We start from the raw sequence: 25635 nt of genomic DNA, 5'->3' as shown, positions 1-25635 counted from the left end.
TGTAGAAATCAGACCTCCCTACGACAAAGAGATCAGTGAGAATAAATGGTTTAAGTAAAACTTAGACTTTATTGTTCAAGTTAAAATGAATAAAAGCAACCTATTAAAAACATAAACTCCTGGTGGTGTAAAGTAACAGGCTATTGTCTCCACGTAGCCAGCAAAGTAACCAAGTGTGAGCAAGGGTGGAAATGCTAAACACGACAAAAAAATATGCAGTTCCTGCCTAAGTCCAGATTTCAAGGTCTATTTTAATTTTGTTTTCCTCAGCTTATTATAAACCCTGTTAACCCCTAATTTACAATCTATGGTGGGCTATGCAGTAACCCTAATAATGCAATATTACATAAGAAAATACAAAGTCATTAATAAAAGTAAAATCAGAATGCAAGATGAAGAGTGTTCCTATTACACTGAAAATACACTGGCCAAGATCCTTGCATATCAGTTGGACAGCCCTACGATTTGGCCGCACAAGAGTATGCTGGCATTGTAGTGTAGGCCTGACACATGACCTCACAAATGCACTAAACTGGCCTATCATTCTGTGGTTGTGTGTAGTGGGCATTTATTTAGGCATAAATCATATATAAAACCATAAACACAAATAGTGGTTCACAGTTACTTTAAACTGTGAATCAGGCCCAGACTGGCAATCTGTGGATTGTAGCAAATACCAGAGGGGCTGCTGTAAGATGCCATAGACAGTCACTATTTATTGGGCTGGTGGGGGGCCGTTTGGGCCTCTGTGTACGTCAAATGCCAAGGCCTTTTTTAATTCCTAGTTTGGACCTGCTGTATATTGATTATATTTAGTCTATAGGTCCTCTAATGCAATTGTTTTTCCGCGTGAGCTAAACTTTTATCTTTCAGAGCTTTGCTCTCCTCAATAATTTGCACACAATTTAACTGGACTCTTAGTCTATAAAGGTGGCCATACACGTAAAGAACCGCTCGCCTGGCGAGGTCACCTGGCGAGGTCGCCACGCGAGCAGACCTTCTCCTGGTATCCCCACCTACAGGGGGGAGATATCAGGGGAATTTGGGCTGATTCGGTTGTTTGGCCCTGGGGCCAAACGATCGAATTATAACATCTGGAATAGGCACAACAAGTCGTTGTGGTCCCCGATCCAACTGAATTTTTTAACCTGCCCGATCGATTGGAGACCAGATATCGGTCGGGCAGGCCCGTTGTAGCTGCCCCTACACGGCCGATAAGCTGCCAAATCGGTCAATATTGCCAAAATTGGGACCATTGTTAGGGTGATGGCACATTAGGCACTCAGGGTAAATCTGCACTACCTTGAGCGACTAATCTCCTGAAAATGCTTTCCCACCATTAATAATGTAAATTGCTGCAGAGGAAAAACACACAGCTCACTAAGGCAACTTAATCTTAGTATGTTATGGGCTAACCGATTCTTAGCAAATTTTCAATTAGTCTTCATTTTTTATAGTTATTGGTTTGCTTTATTTTTACAGCTTTCAAATGGGGGTCACTGACCCCGGCTGCCAAAAAACAGTTGCTCTTTGAGCCTACAATTTTATTGTTATTGCTACTTTTTATAGCTTACCTTTCTATTTAGGCCTCTCCTATTCACACTCCAGTTTCTCATTTGAAGAACTGCTTGGTTGCTATGGTAATTTGGACCCTAACAACCAGATAGCTACCGAAATACCAAACTATAGAGCTACTGAATAAAAAGCTTAATTATTAAAAAAAAAACATAAATAAAAAATGAAGATTCATTGCAAATTGTCTCAGAATAGCACTCTCTATAAATTACTAAATGTTATTAATTTAAACCCCTTTAATAGCCCAGATTTCTAGTTTTTCATAAATGCAAATGTACTGAAATGCACTTTGAAATGCAGTTTGATGACTAACTAGGCAAAGACTTTCATGCATGGGAAGGTTTCCTGCAACTAACTGGTTGGGGATCACTGCTGTAAGCTGTGTACTCATGTGCACACACACAAACTTTGAGGCCAGCACAAACAGCAAATTGTGGTGTGCACAAGAAATTTGTGTGAAAACACCAAAATGTACGCACCAAAGAATTCTTTTGCGCACATAGCCCAGAAGGAATTAGAGGGAACATTGTCTGCGGGGTTGTATTGTGTAGCTGCCATTGCAAACATTCTGCCTTTCCTATGACCCTGTTTCATTTCACCAGCTTGTTATCGCTGCTTATTTTTACTTTGGCAACAACATAACTAGGAAAGATCAAGATAAGCCTTTGAGACAAGGGTGTTGGTCTTTCTTGAAGTAAGGTTGCATGGCAAGCAGATTGTTTTCCAACAACTCAGAGTCCTGTCTGACAACTGTGTATGGTTTTGCTGTTTAAAGTGTAAGTTATTCACCCTTCATAGTCAGAGTTTTCTGTAATATAAATTCTATCCTATCAGCGGAGAAGTGTCCAACACCAATGACTGCCTCTGATGGATCTCGTTTGGCCAAACACATGCCATCGGTCATACTATTCTAGTTTAGAATTCTGCTACCTTTATGCTACCCTACCCAAAGATCATTGCAGATATCGTTTTCTGCTTGGCATGAAGATTAGCACAAATCTGAATGCTTCAAACCAAACTGTCAAAGGCTTGGCTTTTATGTAGCAGAGGTAGCACATCTTGATGATCAGATAACCACATATATAAAAGAGGGGGAACTGTCTTTTTTACTCCATTAAACATAATAGGCTACGGCACAGGTCACATTAAACTGCCCCTGAGGCTGGCAGAGAAATTGGCTGCATGCAATTTAGATAGCAACACTTGTTTGCTGATATTTTAGCTCTCTTGTGCTACTGGATAGTACATGAGCTGTTATTGATCTTGTTATTGATGTCCAGTAGTAATCAGTACTAGACTGTTATATTGAGCAATACTTCTTTGATGTGCTATAGTAAAGGCTTAGCAAAGTAGGATGTTCATTATGCAACATGTTGACCTGCCATCAGAATTGCTGATATCTTTCCAACTGTGAGTTTTGGACAAAAAAGTTCACACTTGGCACACAATTGCAAACCCAGCCCTTTAGAAGGGAAGATCTGTGCCCCCAAAGATGCCCCAGAAGTTCCCCATCTTCCATTCTGCTGATTCCCTGCACATGCTCTGTGCTGCTGTCACTTACTGAGCTTAGGGGCGACTCACAATATACTGTATATACAGAATAGAAATGTCATAATACAAGGCCAATTAGTAGTTTATTCATATTATCATTATATGGCAGCCCAGAACCCAGTGCTGATTATTCAATTAGAATGGAATAATCAGCCCTGCAGCATCAGCATCTATGGCAGGCCAACCTCATTTTTTGCATTGAGCATGTGCAGTGTCAATGACACTGGTGCATTAAGTTCAGTATATAAAATACTGCTTTCTAGCCAAATTCATTTTATGATTTAGTTCTCCTTTAACTTTCCTTTTACATTTCATTTAAAGGAACAGTAACACCAAAAAATGAAAGAGCTTTAAAGTAATAAAAATATAATGCACTGTTGCCCTGCACTGGTAAAACTGGTGTGTTTGCTACAGTAACACTACTATAATTTATATAATAAGCTGCTGTGTAGCCACCGGGGCAGCCATTCAAGCTGGAAAAAAGGAGAAAAGGCACAGGTTACATAGCAGATAACAGATAAGTTCTGTAGAATACAATAGTGTTTTATCTGTTATCTGCTATGTGCCTGTGCCTTTTCTCCTTTGAATGGCTGCCTCCATGGCTACATAGCAGCTTATTTATATAAATTATAGTAGACTTTCTGAAGTAAACACACAACTTTTACCAGTGCAGGGCAGTAGCACATTATATTTTAGTTACTTTTATACACTTTCATTTTTTGGTGTTATTGTTCCTTTAAGCATTTATAAGGGGTGGACATCACAGTCCAAACAGTAAGCTAGTATAGCATGGAATAGGTCAGTGACTGGGATGACAAATTGATTAAGTACACCAAACCCAATATATATTATCATATCCCCATATTTTATAACAAGGAATATATTACTTAATATAATACTCATGTTTCAGTGAATCATGTGACAGAAATGAAATGACTAAGCACCATTTATAACAGATGACATTACTAAGCACTGTTTATAAGGATATAATTTACAGCAGGGGTCCTCAGACTTTTTAAACAGGGGGCCAGTTTATGGTTCCTCAAACTACGGTCTGCTCCCCGCTCCCTGCTGCGTCCTCAAACTACGGGCCGATCCCCGCTGCGTTCTCCTGCTCCCCCTCTCCCCGCTGAGTCCTGCCACAACCTTCTCCCCGCTGCTTCCTCACGTCATGTCACCGCGATTAGGCAAACAGGTAGTAGCCAGGGGTGAGGACGCAGCAGGGGCCGGGTAATTACCTTGGGGAGCCGGCCCGCGGGCCGTAGTTGAGGATGCCTGATTTACAGGATATTTGTGGCAAACATACAAAGTATTACTGTATAGGCAGCACTGGGCATTTTTACATTAATTACAGTAATAGAACAGTGAGGCATGCACTACAATAAATACACAGTAACATAGAGCTTACAGTCTAAATAATGACCTCCTAAGGCATCAGGGATATCTCAGAGAGTAGAGGTAGAACTTCCTGCTCAATCAGTTAAGGGCACGTATTCCAGGAACCTTTGTTTCTAAGCCAATAAGGTGCAGCTGTAGCTAAGTGCAGCACAATAAACACATTCCCTGGATTCTGGGAGTCTATAAATGTGGTTGGCATGAAGGTCAAGTGCTCTGTAAATGCAGCTATAAAACCCTTTACTGCCTAAAGAGCAAGCAAGACACCATGTACGATGCCTGCATTCTGTTGCTAGTGTCGGAAGGAGGCCTATATAATGTTAGCCATAATCATGCAGCAGTGCCATGGGAGGCAGCTAATAAAATGGCGGCAGACAGAGTTGCAGTACGGCGCTATAAAGATTACTAGCACTAGTATTACTACTATGCCTCACTCGTTGCAGTTAATCTACAGAAATCTACCCAGTTGTCTTTTCTGATATCACATTACGAAATGTCAAGTGGCAATACCTGTTTGAAAGGAAAGAAAGCAACACCCAGTGTAACTCCAAGCTGGCATGCAGCTGTGTTTTATTTACCACAAGAAGGAGCACTGTTCAGTTTAACACAAAACATTCGCTAATAAACAAATTAGAGTCCATTTTTTACAATACTAGAACAGACTGGTCCACTGGTAGTCTAAATCCCTAGAAAACCAGCTTTCAGACAGGGCTTCAGACACTATCACTGCAATTCAAGCCAGTAAGTCAAATAATTCCTTTACAGTGTCCTCACTTCCTGGACAGAGTGCTCACTTCCTGCCCCACCCATTTATTACCAATTAATTCCAACACCAGGACTGGCGTTTCCGCCTGAGTAACCACACAGCCCATGTTATTCTCCACATCTGCTGTCTCAAAGAGCATTCTGGGAGAACACACTTTACCTTCCCCCTAGGGCTTTACTAGTTACTGCACACAATATATAAATATATGTGTGTGTTCTCTTTAATTGAGATCTACATAGCGTGCCAAGTTGCTGACCATTACTTTTGAGGCCCACAAAACCAGTAAATTTGGGATTTTAATGGGTGCAGAAGCAATTTGTCTCTCTGGTCCTGTGTATTCCAAGAGTGCTTTTCTTTTGATTGTTGGTGGTTTTTGCACCGAGCCATGTGAAACTCTTTAAAAACAATTTCTTGACAGTAAGGAAAGGATTAAGAGAGTAAAGGTCTCCATACACTGGCAGATCCGCTCACTTGGCAATGTCGCCAAGCGATGTCACCAAGCGAGCGGATCTTCTCCCAATATTCCCCACCTACGGGTGGGTGATATCGGGAGAATCCAGGGTCCCTGGGGCCAAACAATCAAATTATAATGACGGGCAAAGTCGGTCCAGGGACCGCATCAGCGAGCCGATGTGGTCCCCGATCCAACTAGATTTTCTAACCTGCCCGATCAAGATCTGGTCGATTTCAGACCAGATATCGGTCGGGCAGGCCCATCGGGAGTGCCCTTACACGGGCCGATTAGCTGCCAAATCAGTCCAAGAGACCGATATCGGCAGCTACTATCGGGCCGTGTATGGGGACCTTAAGAAGCCATATATTACCGGAGATCGCTCAAAAATCCACATGTAAATTGTGAGTTCTTTACTTTACCTTGATAAGCTTATCTCAATCCCAATGACAACTACTAGAATGTTTTGGCCGCCATGTCCTTTACATTATTAACAGTAGGGGCCCATAGCCTAAGGGCAATGTTACACTGGCCCTTTTTGCCACCCACATGTATTGTAGCCCATGGGCAGGCAGCAAAAAACTGCTCAATACCCTTCTATCAATAGTCACGATACTCACACTGACCCTGCCGGCACAATGCAGGTGAGGCCATTATCACCCAAACATGCATCAGAGAGCAACCTTTGTGGCATAAATATACTTCTAAATATAGGTAGAATTTAATGTTTCATAAATATAGATAGAATATTAGCCACAAAGCACACTAGAACTGCTGCTGTATTAGGGAAAGGAAGAACACTTTACCAGTTAATTATGTTTCCATGTGCAAAGCCAAAAGTGACCAGAATGTAAGCAAACCAGATACAAAGGGTTTTGTGGATGCTTTGATGAATCTTTTTAAAGGCAATGGTACATGGGGTGTTTTTGTTGACTAAAGGAAATCTTCCCTGCAGATGACTACATTCATGTGAATGTCTTTGTATTGTTGTCTATGGGAATCAAGAAAAACAAGCTACTGGCACTCCAAGGCAGTTGGCAATAGGGAACTAGTCCCTTGTGTTTATTGTGTCACAAATTAAACAATGTTTCAGGGTGCATGCCTCTTCCATAGCTGCCCTTAACACTTTGTTATGGAAATCACCAAGCTCATTGGAAGCAATGGTATTTTCAGGTGTTTGGTTGTCTGCAGAGAGCTGATCCCCCATACCCCATGTGCCAGTGCCCAAATATACTATATAGGCATCTGAGCCTAGGGCAGCACTCACATAAATAAAAAAGTTTGTGAAAAGGAATAAAAATCAGTGACAGAGCTGAAAGGTACAGGGCAATGTTCCCTCATGTGTGTGCTGGCCTAAAATTTGTATGTGCATGTACAAGTGCTCACCTTAGAGGGAGCACTGGAGCGGGTTGGTTAGTGCGGGAATACTATAGGAACGCGTACAATGATCAGCAAGGGAAGGGGGAAGGCTGAGGTTGGTGCCAAGGTCAGCACCAGCCCTAAATACAACCCTGGCCCTAAGGGGCATGTCTAAATCTCAGCTTCCGCAGGCAACTAATCTCCCCGAAATGCCCGCCCACTGGCAGTAAAATCTATCGCTGGTGGGAAGGCATTTCAGGGGAGATTAGTTGCCCACGGTAGCCAAGATTAACTGTGGGCCATGGCCCTAAATGAGTAAGATCTTGGCATCCTTAATAAGAACCAATCTTATCTACATTGCACAACACACTAAGAGCTAACAAGCTTTTATGTATCTGCCCTTCTTAGGCTTCTGTTCCAACGAGCAAACTCAAGTTCATTTCAAACATATGATGTATTTAATGTGCATTCTGCCAAACACTCTGCTACGTTTGACACAGAGCCCTCATGGCTGTAGGCAAAGGCTATCACGCTCATTTCCTATTTCAAACATAGACAATGTTTACTTAAAACAGGTTTGATCCTAGGTAGTACTTTAGTATTTTCCTTTGTGTGCCCAATACACCAATGTATCCTGAGTACATGGTTAGGCAGCCTTTGGCATTGTAGTCCTTGCAGCACTACGCTACAACTCCCAGAAACCTCCACCAGCACCAGAATATTCTTTACTTTGACTAAAAAACAGTAAAGTTGCTGAGACAGGGGTAAATATTGCAAACCTCCTAGTTTTTTTTTAAATTTGAGACAATTTAGTCCATGCCTGTAATCTGCCTGGGCCACTGTAAATTATGCCCTAAGCCCTCTTTTCAGTATGTATTTCCTGTATCTTTTGGGTGCTGTGATATGGATGTTCCGCTTAAACAAAAGGAAAGTCATTTTGGCATTTTACTGCCATTAGATTAGCCACAATAGTGCCACCTAGAACACTATATTTATTCTGCAGAAAGCAGACTTTACTCATACCTGAGTAAAGAGCCCTAGAAGCTTTCTCTGTTTAAGGTTGCAGCTGCCATTTTAGCTTGGCCTACGTAGCTTCCTGCTTGCAGCAGTGGTTATAGCTCAGATTACACATTCCTAAGGGTGGGGGGAGTGAGTTTTATGAATTCTATTGGGAGGGGGAAGCAGGAGAAGGCAGAGAGGAGAGAACTGGCCCCAGGAATGAAGGATTTTTCTTTCTGAGAGAGGAAGTAGGATACTCTAGGATACTCTAAGAACATGTTTACAAAAGGAGAAAAGAAAATCTGCGTTTCTTTTGATAGAGGACTCTGTCTATTAACACAGGTCTTTCTGATAAAGATTACTTATTTTTTACCTTTCCTTCTCCTTTAAATCTATCTGATCTATATTATTTACAGAATTATTTGTCTGACTGGGTAACATGGTCCCTGGGTGCCCCGAGGCCACCCCTATTGCTCACCCCCCCCCCCACGCATATGCATACGCTCCATTTAACTCGCCTACGGAGCAGTGGGGAGAGGACGCACTGAAGTTTTCTGCACGTCCGGTCCCCACCGCCCGTATGCAAGCAAATTTTCTGTGCAGCTTGGGCAGCATGTTGCCCCTAAATCTGAGCCACCCTAGGCCTGGGCCTTTGTGGCCTCGCCACAAATCTGGACCTGCGTGTTTATCATAGGTGGCTGTATTCTTACTCATCTGCTCTGCAACTGATCTGCACAGTTTGGCTTTCCAAAGTTAGGGAAAACTTGAGGGGCCTTTTTGAACCTTTATAACTATATAATTAGGAACAGTTTCATGGTGGACACAGTATTTCTACTGTGTTGCACAGTCACAACTTATTTCTCAGTGTGATGCCGTTTAGATCTAATAAGTTCAGAACTTTAAAGAGATACTTTAAAGCATTATTCCATGCTTTCTACTCTGATTTGAAGTAAAACTGTGGTATGGTGTTTGGTATGTTCTGCATATGCATCTCTGTGGTGTTACCCCAATTACCATCTATAATGAGTAATTTCAGGTCAGGCCCTTGAATAACCATTAGATATAAAATTTACTAAGTGGTGTATTAGCACATGGTTCGGGTCAATAGATTCTTCTTCAGATTATACTGTTAGCTTATTTGTGTGACTTTTATCCTTTCATTTGGAATGTATACTGCAGGACTGAGAAACCAGTGACCCTTCCACTGGACCTTATAGCATGTGCACTATGATATTAGATACTGGAACGCCTACTAAGTAGGTCCCTGTGTGCCTGAATACAAAGTATTTATAAAGTTCTCCTCAGACCAATTAAAGATGGTCAATGTATAACTTTGTACTACTTTGGAAATCCAGGATACCACCTGGATTCTTGAACTTGGAAGGCATTCTCTTCCTATCTTGTAATCTTTAGTATTATAATATATATACGTCAATGGAAGCTATACCTTGGTTATCTGTCTTCTAGGTACAAAGGGTTCAGTATGGTAAGCCTTCAAGATTACAGAGGCAGCTATTTTTGTTCCATTAGGTCATTTTTGTTTTTTGGTACAGTTATTATATAGGCACCATATTATGGCCCAAATGGCATGGTCAGCAACATGGGAATGAGCAATAAACTAATACTTACTTGGCTCCAAGAGCAATTTTATTTGACTGAACATATAAGTATCAAACAAATACTGCATAGATGTTTAGTATTTGGCCAAACCCCAGTCTGAATCCTGGATTCAGTGCATCCCTAGTAGGCCCATTCAGTTATGTTTCTTAATATAACTCTTCTGTACCAAATGCAGACTGTATCTTAGTGTTTACTGGTTTAGTCATACATAGGAACTAGTGTATATATATAATGGGCTCAAGTAGGGCTGTCTATCTGGAGGCCTCCTGAAATGCAGGATAATTATCCAGTTCTGTTTGTACGGCCTTTCGCTTCTTTAGTCTGGCAAAATGACAATTGACTGAATAAATTAAGATGGAGTAGTGACCAGTTAAAGCTATTAATTTATTTCACAAAGAGGCAAAAACAGGGACAGTGAAGTACAGGTATGGGACATGTTATCCAGAATGTTCGGGACCCAGGGCTTTCTGGATAAGGGATCTTTCTGCAATTTGAATCTCCATACCTTAAGTCTACTAAAAAATCATTTTAACACCATTTAAACCCAATAGGATTGTTTAGCCTTCAATAAGGAGTAATTATATCTTAGTTGGGATCAGTTACTGTACAAGGTACTGTTTTATTATTACAGAGAAGAAGGAAATTATTTTAGAATTAAAATTATTTTCTTATACTGGAGTCTGTGAGAGATGGCCTTTCTGTAATTCGGAACTTCCTGGATAATGGGTTTCCGTTTAACGGATCCCATACCTGTATTAGTAGTCACCTCTGTATCCTGTTTCTAATAAGAAAAACATTGATTGTGTATTTTGGGAACTCGGCTTAATATACAAATTGAAACTATGAGTCCCTGGTAAGGCCCATGTAGGCTTTTTGCCACCTATACATGGCAGCACCTGTGGCTATTTGATGATAAGGTATGTTTAATATTTGCTAGACACATCCAGCTTTAGACAGACTTTATTGTCCTAATATCCTGATCCCTTTTGATACCCTAATATCAGATTATTAGTGCAAGTGGGCTACACATATAGATAGCCATAACTAGAATGGACTTATGTAACCAGGCACTGTACGAGACATGACACTTCTTGAAAATCTCCTAGGTCTAAACAGACCAGTGACAACCAATACAGCCTTTATTTCACCATGCTACCCATTCATTGTCTTTGGTGTCCATCGTAAAGACGGTCACACCATGATGCCCATTTATTGTTTTTGGTGCCCATCAGGAAGAAAGATCTATCTTCTTCTCGATATACAATGAATGGGAAGCATGGTGGGATCCCCCTCCTGGGCAGCTTGGTGGAATAATTGCTATCCTGCTTGCCATTGGTCTGTTTAGACCAAGGAAATATTCAAGGCAGAAGTGTCATTTCTTGTATAGATTTAAAAAAAACATGCAGGTCAATTCTTTATAATTGTATTCCTTTTATGTAAATCTGTTTCCATGCACACAAGTTATAGTGCACATTCGCTTTCAAGGCTATGTTCATCAGTAATGCAGACTAATATAGCAGTTCTATATAAAGAAGTAATTTACTGCAGGCCAATAAAAATCAGGATAACTGAGATACTTGCAAATTCTCAGAGATAAGATTGCACACACACACACCAAAGCACAGGGGATAAAAGAAAAACAATCCTCCGTTCCGTGTTTCACTCTCTCTCATATTATTGAATTCAAGGAGAAAGCTTTTAAAGACTCTCTTTAAGGGTTTGACCACCAAAAGAAGTTGCATAAAATTGAAAATCTGTTTTGGCCCATGTATTTATGTTAATACTCTGCCATTTACTAAGGAACTAAGCCCTTAAATTAGGTGAAATGACCATCAATAACTTCAATTTGGTAATTAGTAACTTAAAACCAAGCTGAGTTCTAAAATTAGTTTTATTTAGATACCTGCTTAACTGAACACAAACCCTGAAGACTTGAGACATAGGTTCCAATCTTTGGCAGACACCCATGGTCAGACCTGAGGAAAAGAACTTGTGAAGGTAGCAATAGCTGATTCCAGCTCTCTCAAAACCTCTAACTACTAGCAGTTTGTATGACAATAAAATAACTTCCCCTTTGTTTGTCATAACTTCTCTTATTGCTAAATATAACTTTTTCCTCTAATGCTTGTATCATAACATGTTTCCTAAAGCTCCTCACTTTGCTCCATAAATGTGCTGGCTGCATCTCTGCACCCTGATTGGTATTCAAACGTTACAAATTAGAATGGTTCCATGCAGAGCTCATTATTATTATTGTCTCTTATTTATATAATGCCAATACATTTAGGCAGCGATCTACAGAGACTGGTCATCATTCACATCAGTTCTTGCCAGTGGAGCTTGCAATCTAAGGTCACACAGTTTGAGTACCTTTTTTCTTTTACTCTTTAGTATTAGGTGCCATTAAGTTTTTAATCAAGGCATACACATGCCGTCTTATGGGGTAATTTGATCAACGTCTATTATTCTTTTAGTCTCTTAGTCCTTTATGCCAATGCCTCATAAATGTACTAGAAAATAGGAGTGGCAGATTGGAGTATGTATCTGGACAGACTGAGTACAATGTAAAGACTGGTTTGTCCATATTGCTTTGTGATGGGCCCATCCATTCATTGATGGTTGGGCAGGAACCTAAACATATTGGAGCATGTAGACTTAACTCCCAGGTATCGCTAAGTGTGTGTAGATGCTATACTACTTACTGTACTTTATTTTTGTTAAAATAAAAAGGAATTCTATGCTTTCAGCGTACAAATAGTAGCTTGCCTTTACTGGGGCGTTGCTTATAAATAATCCTTTTTTAATATTATTATCAGTTGCATAACTAGACATGACTGGGCCCCAAAACATTGGTCATTTGATCTATTCTATCAAAAACATTGCTTATTATTATTTAGGCCCCTGCACTCCTGGGCCCCCCTGCAAGCGCAGGGTCTGATTCTTCTGTATTTACCCCTGATTTTTTATTATTATAATGCAGAGACTGATATTGTTTGATATTTATGTCCTGTTAATTTTCAATTGAAGAGAGAAATAAATAGAGTTCCCGTTACACTCACTTCTCTCTTTAGTGACGTACTGGGAAGCAGAGAAGAATGTGTTGGCGACACGGATGCCAGGGCTGCCCGGGACACTATTTGTCTTCATTCCTCAGGACTATGATTAGCATTCTTCCACTAAGGCTGATAATTATTATTTGTAACAGCAAAGTGGGAGTCACTGCCTTAGACCTGGAGGAAACAGACCGGTTATATTTTCAAATAGCGGTTTCTTTTCACCATGTGCTTGAAGGCATATATTTAAAGGAAAATTATACCTTAAAATGAATACTTAACCAAAGCGAGTTTATATAAAGTGACCTTTTAAAGAATCTTGCCAAAATTGAATATATATATATATCAGTAAATATTGCTCTTTTACATCCTTTCCCTTGAGCCACCATTTAGTGAAGGGCTGTGTGTTCCCTCAGAGATCAGACAGGAAATAATGCAGCTCTGACTGTAACAGGAAGTAGTGTGGGAGCAAAAGGCGGAACTCTATCCAGTTAGCTGATGTGACCTAATGTATGTGTGCCCTTGGTTTGTTTGTGAGCCCCGTAAATGGTATGATCCCAAGGGGCAGCCATTAGTACTTAAAACTGCAGTTCTCTATTTATGATTACCCAGTGGTACATACTACTAAGAAAAGTGTATATTTATGAAAATGGTTTATATAGATGTTTTACATATGAAATATATTTTTATAGAGACATACATACCTCAGAAGTATAGTTTTCCTTTAAAGGGTAACTGCGCCTGTTATCCAAAATACATATTAAGAACCTAGCCTAACTTAAGTACATAGTAATGCAGATATCTTTATTTGCTTGCATGGGCAGGGACCTCTGATATCTGATGTCTTTTATTTATGCTTCTTCCATCACTTATAACTGTTTTGTTTCTGCCTTTGGCACAGCGTTTATTCTCTCTGATGGTACATTGTCTGTGGGGGCAACAGAGAAACAGGTATAGAGCTTGCCTGGTAACCCATAGCAACTAATCAGAAATGTTTTTTTCTTTAGTAAATGCTACTTGTTGATAAATGCTAAGGGTAATTAGACCTGGAGAAGACATTGCACCTCTTATTGTATTCCCTCAATGTTTGTTTAGTTCCCATGAGAAAAACATGACTGAACCTTTAAATGTACCTCAATAATTGGTTTCTCATGTTGCACCTCAAAGACTGATTGTCTGTTCATGTGCCAAGCCTCGGGATTCAGTGTTGCACTTATACATGAATTACTCGACCATCACTTGATATGAATGTCCATTCGCCACTTCTCTGAAACACAGATAAGCATGGAGATGCAGAGTTGGTTTTGTTAGATCTGTCGTGTATAAAAGCAAGCAGAATCATATATAATATTTTGTTATTTGCCATAGCTATAAAAATGGGCTCGGCAGCAACTCCCTCCTCTTTAGGCACATCTTGTCCAAGTACGAATCCGAATCCCGAAATACAGTCATTTCCGATGATCGAAAATGTCACGAAAATTCTTTTCGTTTCAATATGAAAATTTTGGAACTTTCAGATCGTAAGTACGAAATTTTGGTATTGAAACTATCGTAAAAGTATTGGCTATCCGAAAATCACTAATTGTTGTATCCCAACGATCGTAAAAGGCTGACTTTAAAACTTCAATGCATGCTTTGGGAAGCCTCCCATAGGGCTCAATGGCACTCCACAGCTACAACCTGGCCAAAAGAAAGTCACAATACGGAAGCTTGAATGATTTCCGAAACTTTCATACTCATTGCGATAAATACGATTTAGTCGCACAAATTGTCGCAAAGTACGCGGAAATTAACAAAAAAAAATCTCAGAAAATACGCACAGTTCTAAAAGTTAGAAAAAATACAATTTTTTTCTAATCGTAAATGGGCCCCTTTAACTAACATATCTACAATCTTCAGGTTACTAGTTTGTCATGTCATTGCAAAGTCACCAGTTTTTACCCTTTTCCAGCAAATTCATTTTTAGGGCCCCACTAATCTTTAAGAATAAGACATTTATTATAAACGTATACAGGTATCGGACCCCTTATACTGAAACCCATTATCCAGAAAGTTCTGAATTACGGAAAGACCATCTCCCATAGACTCCATTTTAATCATATAATTCACATTTTTAAAAATGTTTTTCTTTTTCTCTGTAATAATAAAACAGTACTTTGTACTTGACTGCCTGACCAATTAGGGATCAGGTTTTTAAATCCCTGTCTCTACATAGGCTATCACTGGGCCTGGGAACCCATACCTGCCTAATGTGCTAAGTGGGTTTCTAATGGTGATTCTGTTTTTTTCTGTTACCTTTGTTCCTAAATGCATTTGCTGAGGTGTATATATACAGAACAAGGAGTAACCCAGTGTGAAACAGGCTTTGCTCTCGAATTTTCTTAAATCCTCTGCCAAGCATGATACCAGTTATATAGAACTGACATAGCAACTTTAGTAACAAAAATATGTATCAATATATGAACTGCCTGGGGACTTGTGGTATGCAAGGAATGTAAAGAGGGCCCTTCAGGTATACAATGAAAACAGCCATTTTGTTCAAAGGTAACTTAATCAATGAGTAAGCCATTACTTGCTTAGCACAATACCATAAATGTGGGAGAGCACAGTGAGCACTTTTGTAACCAACTAGCTATTGCAGTAGACGAGGAGGTATAGGCACACACAGACACCAAAGATCCCTTGTGTTTGTTTGTTTTTTTTTACCAAACCAACATTCCTTCTGCATTAATTTTAATTATTCTAATTATAAATTAAAACCATGGATTGTTCATGTTTGTATGGGGCGTTACTAGGCTGTATAACCTTTCTGAATTATGGCAACTTTGCCAACCCCACCATTACCTAAAAAGATATAAACACATAGTAGTGGAATAAAGTGACATAGATATTGAAGATGAACTCAGAGCCACTTTCACATCTTCAGGAATATACAACCCTACCCTCCTGAGATTTTGTTTTCACTAAGGGGCCCTCTTGGCCTAGGATGAAGCATCTACTAAGAGGACTTTGGTGACTTGATGTTTTCTCTAACATCAACCAACTACTTACTCCTTTACATGGACCAGGGCAACCCTCTCCCTATTAACACTGAGGGACCACCTCATACCAGAACTATCCACTATAAGGGTATTACCTGTTTCACATTGCCACCTAGTGACTGGAACATGTAATAACAAGAAGTTATAGGAACCCCTCTTTCCCTTCCTGCCATCTTAACGTCAATGTTGCTATCTATAAACACATACATTCTTAATGACTCTTACATGCTATTTTTAAACATTTATGCCACAGAATTCTGTCCTTTCCTATAGCATTTGAATGTTGTACTCGATCTCAATCAAGTGCAATTCAGAGTATATATATTAAGTATATATATATTATTATAGAATAGCCTTTATTCTGTAAATAATAACTCCTCTCTCCCCCATCTTTCCTCTCTCCCTCTCCCCTCTCTGCTGTGTAATCTGAGTTCAGAGCTGTTCCAGGAGCAATGTGCAGGCAGGGAAGTAAAGTCAGACCAAACTAAAATAGCAGCTGTTATTTTAAACTGAGGGAGTGTCTATAGTCAGTTATGGTAAAGCATTCTGCAGCGTAAATATAGTGTTCTAGCTTGCACTATTGTGACTAATCTATTGGCAATAAAATGCTAAAATGCCTTTCCTTCTCCTTTAAATAAACCCAATACAATTGTTTTGCCTCCATTAATATTAATTATATCTTAGTTGGGTTCAAGCACAAGTTACTGTTTATTATTACAGAGAAAAAGGAAATCATTTTTAATTAATATAGAGTCAATGGGACCTGACCTTCCTGTAATTTGGAGCTTTCTGGATCACGGGTCTCCAGATAACCAATCCTATACTTGTACTAGTGAGAAGCATCTCCTCTGCCAGTAATTTCTTATTGGACATAAAATCAAATGATTTTGCTTTATTGCCTTTCATAAAATCCTGCCCACTGACAGGTCATAGCATTACAGGCATGGCACCCCCTTCAGAAAGAAAGGCTCAAAAAAAATCAAAAACATGTCTTGAACCATTTATTTATGAATGCAATAAAACCAAACAAAAAATGTAACCTAATTGCACCAAATGTCTTAACATAGAAATAAAGCATATTTTTCTCCTATGTGCAGCCCTCTGAAAGATATTCTTCCCACACCTATGAGATTATTTATGACTGACAATAAAGAAGAAACTTTCCATTTCCATTCATGGCAATGCCTTATTACTCCATAGAGATGAATGAGCATGCAGCTAGAAGTTCAAATACTCATGCTGGAGATAAAGTGTTCTGTATAAACAAACCCCTTGCTTACTTAAAATGCAGCATTTGTAATACAGAGCAGCTCAACAGACAGAGGAAGCCCTTTATAAAATTAGCTGGTTCTTATTACAACAAATGTGGACAGGTGATTTGTTTTATAAGCTTTCAGTCTGCAAACAGTAACTTGGCAGACAGGAACATTGACTAGGAGTCAGAAAATGGAAATATTTTTATTCTCTTTAGTGCAACAAACATCAAGAAATATAGATGTTACTCAGTTACAAGAATAGGCAAGAAGTATGTTCATCACAAGCCCCATTCATTCAGCTCTTGTTCAAGAAAGTGTGTATACTTCCCTTCCCAAATAAGATTACAGATATTTGAATGTAGATGTTCACACTGATTGATTTATTAGTTTTCCATTAGGAAATTTGAATTACTGGTGCTCCTATTCTAGTCAGGGTCCCTGACCCCAGACAGCAAAGAACTGATCATATTTGGTTTAGTTCCATTATTACTATTTTTTTCACTGATTATGTTTCTTTTTCTGGCCCTCTCCATTTTATCTTCCATTTTGACTTTCAAACCACAGCCTGGTTGCTAAAGAAATAAAGCCCTAGCAACTAGACAGCAGTTGAAATTCCAGGCATAAGAGTTGCAAAAGAAAACATAACAATAATTGTAAGTTGTTTTTGAATACTGCTATCTACGTTATACTAAAAGTTACTTTCAGGGAACTATCCCTTTAACAAGGCTAATAACAAGGTACTCTTATGTTTCAGAGTAGCTTTGTTCAATAGCTGTTGCTCAATAAAAGCTCAATGAGCACAAGTCTTGTAATGATTTAACCACGGGGGCACTGTTTGATCAAAGTTTATCAGGTGAACAAACAGTACAGCAGCTTTCGCCCCAAATTAAGGGCTATGGCACAATATGTGTTTTTTCAGCCAGTGTATATGGGCCAATATATATATATATAATATACATAATATGTTTGTTTTGACAGGAGGGGAATCTATCAGCAAAGTCGCATAGTGTGTCACAGCCCACACAATCTGCCATAGCGTCCAGCTATACGATACCCTGCATGTCAGGACAGTGATAAACTAAAACAAAGAGACTCTTGCTTAGAGCCTTCTGTACCCATTGAGAGGCTGCTCATTTGTGCTGTCAGGTTTCCTTTAAATTTATAGTTTGTTTTGGTTTCTCTGAAAAAGAAAAAATTACTGGGCAACGTTTATGTTTCCTTTAACAAATTCCCTGACAACGTGATGACAGATCTTGACAGCCACACGCAGAACTGAGAATTTAAACAGCCAGTAATAAACAAAGGTTTTATGAGACTGGGTGGTGCCCTACTAGCTGGACTGACAGTAGGAATGTCATTGTTTGCTTTTTGCCTAATAACAATGTGCAATATTGTGCCCTTTACTTCTAATATAAGTATAGATCAAGCAGTTTCTACTTGCTACTGTTCTCCCTGTGTGCCATCAAATGATCAGATCAGCCTAGGGTTGCCACTTTTGCCAGAGGCTACACCCAAAAAGGGGCAGGGCAGATGGCACTGGGGGTGGGGCAGTGATATTGGGGGATTATGAGGCCAAAGCAGGGTTATTGTATCACTTAGATGCAATTGGCTGGATTTCTGTCCAATTTTCTCAGTGTTTTAAACTGGAGAGAACATTTTGAACTAGACAGCCCTTTGAAAAACTGGGATGTCCGCTTTAAAACCACATGGGTGCCAACCCTATCTCTATCTATATTCTGCCTGATGAGTAAGTCCAATCCTTTAATCAGTGGTATTAATTGATTTGCTTTTTTTTGTTTCTGTAATAATAAGAAATGAACTGTACTTGATGATAACTAAGCTATGTTGGGGTGAGTATTCTAAAGGAGAAGGAAAGTAATTTTGGCATTTTACTGCCAATAGATTCGCCACATTAGTGCCACCTAGAACGCTTTATTTATTCTGCAGAAAGCTTTACCATACCTGAGTAAAGAGCCCTAGAAGCTCCCTACGTTTGTTTAAGATAGCAGCTACCATTTTAGCTTGGTCTTTTGTAGCTTCCTGCTGCAGCTTTAGACATTGGTAGAATAGAACACACATTCTTAAGGGGGAGTGAATTCTTATGAATTCTTATGGGAGGGGAAGCAGGAGAAGGAAGATGGGAGAGAGCTGCGCAGACTCTGGCCCAGGGATAAAGGGTTTTTCTGAGAGAGGAAGTCAGATACCAAAGAACATGTTTACAGAAAAGTAGACAAAAAAGCCTGTTTCTTTTGATAGAGGACCCAGTGCAGCTTTTCTGTGAGTGCTTATGGCTGTATTTACAGAGACCTTTCTGATCTTTCAGCTCCACACCAAGCTGAAGCAGTGACTCTGAGTGCAGACACATCAGAAAGCTGATACAAGTGTAGGGGCTGTTTCTTGGCCTGCATTTATCTGCAGGCCAAGAATCAACCCAGTGTGGCCACACCCTTAGGGGTACAAATTCACACCCCTTATAACTCATCTATTGGTCACTTGCATCCATGTGCAGCCTGCACTTCATCCCTGCATGTACAAGGTGCAGAGCCCAGCACTGTGGGAGTAACAGCCCCTCACATAAACCCTGCTATAGTACAAGGCCTGCTACATCTTGCACCCCTTGCCTTTCCTCTTATGTCTCTTTATAGATTGCAGTTTAAAATCCTATCTTGTTGTTGGGGGGGGGCACTGATGTCTGTGGACAAAAAACTGTTGATGTGTGGGGCTACAAATTTATTGTTAATGTTACTTTTTTTTCTGTCATTCAAACCACTGCCTAGTTACTAGGTTAAACAGAACTATAGCAACCAGATAGCATCTGAAATTCCAAACTACAAAGTTGCTGAGCAAAAAGTTAAATAATTAAAAAAAAACACACACACACACACAAATGATAAAGAGCAAAATGTTTGTTTAGGCAAAAATATTGTTTTCTGTGTAAATTGCAGTGATTTCCTTTATTTCAGGATATTGGAACAAGCTGTGCCTGCAGCGCCATCTGCCAAATCTCATTTGGTGTGACCTGCAGACTTTGATACCTCTGGGTATTTATCGTGCCACAGATTAGCATAAACACGCTCAGGCTTCAGCAGTCAATGAATAATGATCTCTGGATCACATTTCATCAACACAACCTTGATAAAAACCCTGCTCGTTATCAGACAGCCACAGACTGAGTCGCAAGGATTTGGATTTGACAAAGGCAGATAGTTAAAGGAACAGTAACGCCAAAAAATGAAAGTGTATAAAAGTAATTAAAATATAATGTGCTGCTGCCCTGCACTGGTAAAAGTTGTGTGTTTACTTCAGAAAGTCCACTATAGTTTATATAAATAAGCTGCTATGTAGCCATGGGGGCAGCCATTCAAAGGAGAAAAGGCACAGGCACATAGCAGATAACAGATAAAACACTATTGTGTTCTACAGAACTTATCTGTTATCTGCTATGTAACCTGTGCCTTTTCTCCTTTTTTCCAGCTTGAATGACTGCCCCCGTGGCTACACAGCAGCTTATTATATAAATTATAGTAGTGTTCCTGTAGCAAACACACCAGTTTTACCAGTGCAGGGCAACAGTGAATTATATATTTATTACTTTAAAGCTCTTTAATTTTTTGGTGTTACTGTTTCTTTAAAGGGAAAACACACTGGAATACTTTTAAAATAAAAAAATGGGTATAAGATATCTGTAGTTATCAGCACATTGGTATTTATTTATCTTTGTGACAGATTGTTTGCTCTAATGAGCTAAGCTGAAATGGCTTCTCCAATGCAGTTAAAGGGCCAACATAATGTGTACAATAGTAAAGGTCCCTTATCCGGAAACCTGTTATCCAGAAAGTTCAGAATTAAAAATGATTTCCTTTTTCTCTGTAATAATAAAACAGAACCTTGTACTTGATCCCAACTAAGAGATATTTAATCCTTATTGGAGGTAAAACAAGTCTATTGGGTTTATTCAATATTTGAATTATTTTTAGAAGACTTACGTTATGGAGATCCAAATTATGGAAAGATCCCTTATCCGGAAAACCCCCAGGTCCCGAGCATTCTGGATATCAGGTCCCATAACTGTACATGAAGGTGTTGCAGAAGTGTGTAGTATTGAGGGGGGTGAGAGGAAGGATGGGGCTCACCTTGTAACCCACCCACTTGCCAATCTTTTGCATTGGCCCAAACATAAGCAACAGCTTCAGTTTTGGCCGTAGTTCATGCATTGCTGTAGTTTAGTCAAGGGAGCAATATACAGGTATAATGACCTTAGCCCAAAGTTATAATCATTGGTCTAATGATTAAGCTACAGTGATTTGCAGGGCCACATTTCCCATCAGCAAGGTCCCAAATCCCTTATAAAACATAAAAATGCTAATGGCTTAACCATCAAGGGGCTGTTTCAATGTACTGTGACTGCCTAGCTGACTGAGGGTGGGGGCATTTGTCAGGCCTAAATCTACCATTGTGACTAGTATGTGAAAATCTACCTGCATTAGGCCTGGATTTGATTAGAATCTATCTACATTTACTCGGCCTCCCCCACCCTTCAAAAGGTTATGCTTAGGTATGTGCCTAGATTACAAGGCCTTGTAAAGTGATGCACTGATAGCCCCACAAGCACAACAAGTGCATTGTTCCCAGCCTGTTTGGCAGCCGATGAACCTTGGGGGCGAGATCTCGTCTCACTTGCAAACAGGGTGAACAGAAACTGCTCCTGCTACTGCTTGAGGCAGCCGTGGGAACAACATATATTGTTTTTTCTCTCTAGCAAAAAGGAAAGGGAATTTCTGTCCCTTAAAAGAATAAATAAAGGACCGGTAGAAATACAGCTGCTGGGTGCAGGTGACGTTAGTTGGGTGCTTGTAGATGTACAGCTGTTGGGTACAGTACCAAGTGTATTGTGCAGTAGGCTGAATGCCATTCTATACAAATATTGCATATTCATTCTTTAAGCAAAAAGCGTAACTGGAATAAATGTGACTTCTTAGCATTTTCTCTGTCTACGAATGTACATGTGATACCCCAGAATGGGTAATGTCTATACCAAGGATATACTAAGCTACTGATAGCAGGGCCATGATCAGGGAATTGCAGGTAGGACTCTTTCTAACAGCTTACTATTAAAAGTTACCTGCTAATTGGTTGCTATGGGTTACTAGACTTGTAGTGAGCATTCAGCATTTGTTACATTATCCCCTATGTACACAAATCAATTAAAGGGATACTGTCATGATTTTTACGGGGTAGTTTTTATTTCTAAATTACACTGTTTACAAACAAATAAATTCACACCATTTTAAATTTTATTCTTAACCAACAAATTTTTTTTAGCTGTAATATTGGTGTGTAATATCAGTGCATTGTGCCTGAGTCTGAGCTTTTAAAAGGAGCCAGCGCTACACATTATTATTACTGCTTTCAGTTAACCTAATGTTTCTCCTACTCCCATGTAACTGGAGGAGTCCCAAGCCGGACTTGGATTTCTTACTATTGAGTGCTATTCTGATATCTACTAGGAGCTGCTATCTTGCTACCTTCCCATTGTTCTGATCATCACCAAATTCACACCAGAAAATGCAAGCTTGGGTAGTAGTTAATCGGACAGCACATATTGGGGAGAGCACAAATAGTGGCAGGTTCCACCTATATTGTATTTAAAATAACAGGACTTCCTGTTTCAAAATGTTGAATTTTCATAGCTCCATGGTGGAAATGAAAGACTGTATTTCCCATCTGGAGCCATCTAAGGTTTAACAGATTTTAACAGAGCTACTTTAAGGTTGATGCCACACATAGCGTATGGCATATATTTTCGGCAAGCAGAAAAACGATTGCCGAAAATATCGCCACACTCTCCTACCTGTGCCTGCACCAGAATAAATAAAAAATATGCTCGGGTGCAGGCACATGTGAAGTCTCGCAGTTTTTGGCGGATATCGGCTACATGTGCCTGCACCCGAGCGTATTTCATTCATTTGGGTGCAGGCACAGATAGGCAAAAACTACAGTGGGGGGGCGTATTCTCAGCAAGCAGTTTTTGGCCCTTGGAAATGCCTCTTTTCCTTTTTATTAAAGCAACCCTATATGTTAATAAAACAGGCGGTAAGAATTATCTCATAAATCTACAAACACTCTGGCTGATTGCTCTACAGGGAACAAAGTGATATGGTTGATTGGCCAACTGTCAGATGCCCAGTATTTCAAGGCAAATTTTGCCCAGCATGTCTGTCTTCAAATTGTTTGGCCACCAAGAATATTAAAGAGGAAATTGGTATAAAAGAAAGACCTGCGATAAATAAATGTATATTGTTGTATAAGATATGTCTATTGCATTTAATGACTGCAAACCTTTTGTTTCCTTACAGTAAATGCAACAATGAGCCAGTCAGGATCTGTCAGCAAGCAGGGGTCCATAAAGTAAGTATTGAAATACAATGTACTGTGCTGGCCTATAGGCCAGTACTTTTCCGTCATTACCTGCTATAGTTTAATTAATTAAAGAATAAAAATGTTAAAAGCAGTGCTTATAGTATTTTAGATCAAAATCTAATTTTACTGAATGTTGGGTCACACTCAGGGTCAGATTTGGGGGGGGGGGGTGGCTGCAGGGATAGTTTTGGTTGTTTCTCATAAGTCATATTTAGTGTTTATTAGATAGCCTTAGTATGTAAGGAATGCCCAACCTGTCAAATGCTGTTGGAGATAGGTTAATGGTAGTTGCAACAACAGTTGAAGGGTTGTAGGTAGGACATCCATGATTTAATATATTTTCCATTATATTTGGCCTAGTTTTTATATGATACCCCACACTGGCAGTAGCTACATAGAGCCCACATTGTCACGTTGGTTGAGTGATAATGAGAAGGCATGAGGTCTAAGGCAAAGACAGAGACACATAGTGTATGGCACATATTTTCACACTCCTACCTGTGCCTGCACCCAAATGAATGGAATACGCTCGGGTGCAGGCACATGTAGCATAAAAACGCAAGAAAATGCAAAGTCTCAAGTTTTTATGTGGAATTCGGCTATATGTGCCTGCACCTGAGTGCCTTCTATTCATTCAGGTGCAGGCACAGGTAGGAGTGTATGGCGCATATTCTCAGCAAGCGGTTTTCGGCTTGCTGAAAATATACGCCATATGCAATGTGTGGCATTAGCCTAAAACATTGTGCAGTGTCCAATTATGAGCATTCCTGTGTCTGTGCATAGTTATGCATTACATCCCTATATATTGATTTTAACTGTTTCTTTGTTTGTTTCAGTGGGGGACGAATGAGTGCAAAAGATCTGTTTGGTAAGTTTTTAATTTCTTTTTATTTTCTTTTAACTTTTATATAATAACATAAATGCTAGTTATCTGCTAAATGGTAGTTTGTTGGCGGCCTCCTCAATTGAGAAGAATTTAGTGATTTTTGTGAATAACAAGCTGTATAACTCTAGGCACTGGCTACTAAGTGAATAAAACTGGCAAAAGTGGAAAAAACTCAAAGAAATGACAACATAACTATCAGTGCAGGGCAACAGTACATTATATTTTAAAGTGGACCTGTCACCCAGACATAAAAAGCTGTATAATAAAAGTCCTTTTCAAATTAAACATGAAACCCAAAATAATTTTTTTATTACCACATCCATACCCATTATAAAAGCATTTTAAAATCCCAGCTGTCAATCATATAATGCCTTAGGCATAGAGGTGTGGCAGACAGTTACTTTCGCTTTCAATTCAGAACTTCTTAGATGTTGCTGCTCTCCTCACATTCCCCCTCACTCCTCACCATCAAATTGTATAACCAGTGCATGGATATGGGCACCAGGTCCCCCCATACTGGCACAGAAACAAGATTTTGGCAGGATGCAATGCCTGCTTTGATAACAGTGTCCACAAAATGGCCCCTGCCTGCTTGCTGCAATTGCTGCAATTCCAAGGCTGAAGAAAATAAGATTAAAATAATTTATATAGTGTAAGTAAAGTTTATTTTGCTTGACAAACACAATAGAAAATAATTTGAAATTATTTCTTAAGGTGACAGGTCCGCTTTAAGTAGTTTGAGACACCTTCATTTTTTGGTATTACTTTTTCTTTAAGAAGGATATTTATGAACTGGAGAAACTAAATTGGAAAAGGGGATGGAAGATTTAAACCATGAGGTTAGACTGTCATGGTTGGGGGTATTTTCTCAGAGGTAAAAAGGAGCCCCCCCCCCCTTCCTTTAGATTAGAGGAACAGAACTTTCAGCTGAAGCAGTGTAGGTGGTCCTTCACAGTGAGGGCAGTGAGGTTGGGGAATGCCCTAATGGGTGATATTGTAATGGCAGATTCTATTAAAGTTGTTGTTTACCTTTAAATTTAGTATAATGTAGAGAGTGCAATTCTGAGACAATTTGCAATTGGTCTTCATTTTTTTATTATTTGCTTTTTTTTTTTGTATTATTTAGCTTTTTGTGCAGCAGCTCTCCAGTTTCTAGGGTCCTGTTTAACCTAGCAACCAGATAGTGGTTTGAAAGAGAGACAGGAATATGTCTAAAGATAAGTAAATAGAAAGATAATTATTATTAATAATAATAATAAAATT

At 39.4% G+C, this 25635-nt stretch overlaps 1 protein-coding gene across 2 annotated transcripts in view; it reads left to right on the top strand.

Annotated features, from left to right (window-relative positions):
- eps8l2 (EPS8-like 2) overlaps positions 1-25635 on the top strand; it is an 81584-nt gene that overhangs the window by 20601 nt on the left and 35348 nt on the right. For both annotated transcript variants that reach the window (XM_002937505.5, XM_004913667.1), the window contains exons 2-3: positions 23423-23474; positions 24323-24354. In XM_002937505.5, the coding sequence (XP_002937551.2) occupies positions 23434-23474; positions 24323-24354 (73 nt within the window). In that variant the 5' untranslated portion in view covers positions 23423-23433. The remainder of the gene's footprint in view (positions 1-23422; positions 23475-24322; positions 24355-25635) is intronic.

Source organism: Xenopus tropicalis, chromosome 4 (assembly GCF_000004195.4).
Source record: "Xenopus tropicalis strain Nigerian chromosome 4, UCB_Xtro_10.0, whole genome shotgun sequence".
NCBI lineage: Eukaryota > Metazoa > Chordata > Amphibia > Anura > Pipidae > Xenopus > Xenopus tropicalis.
This window is presented reverse-complemented; position numbering and strand designations above follow the sequence as displayed.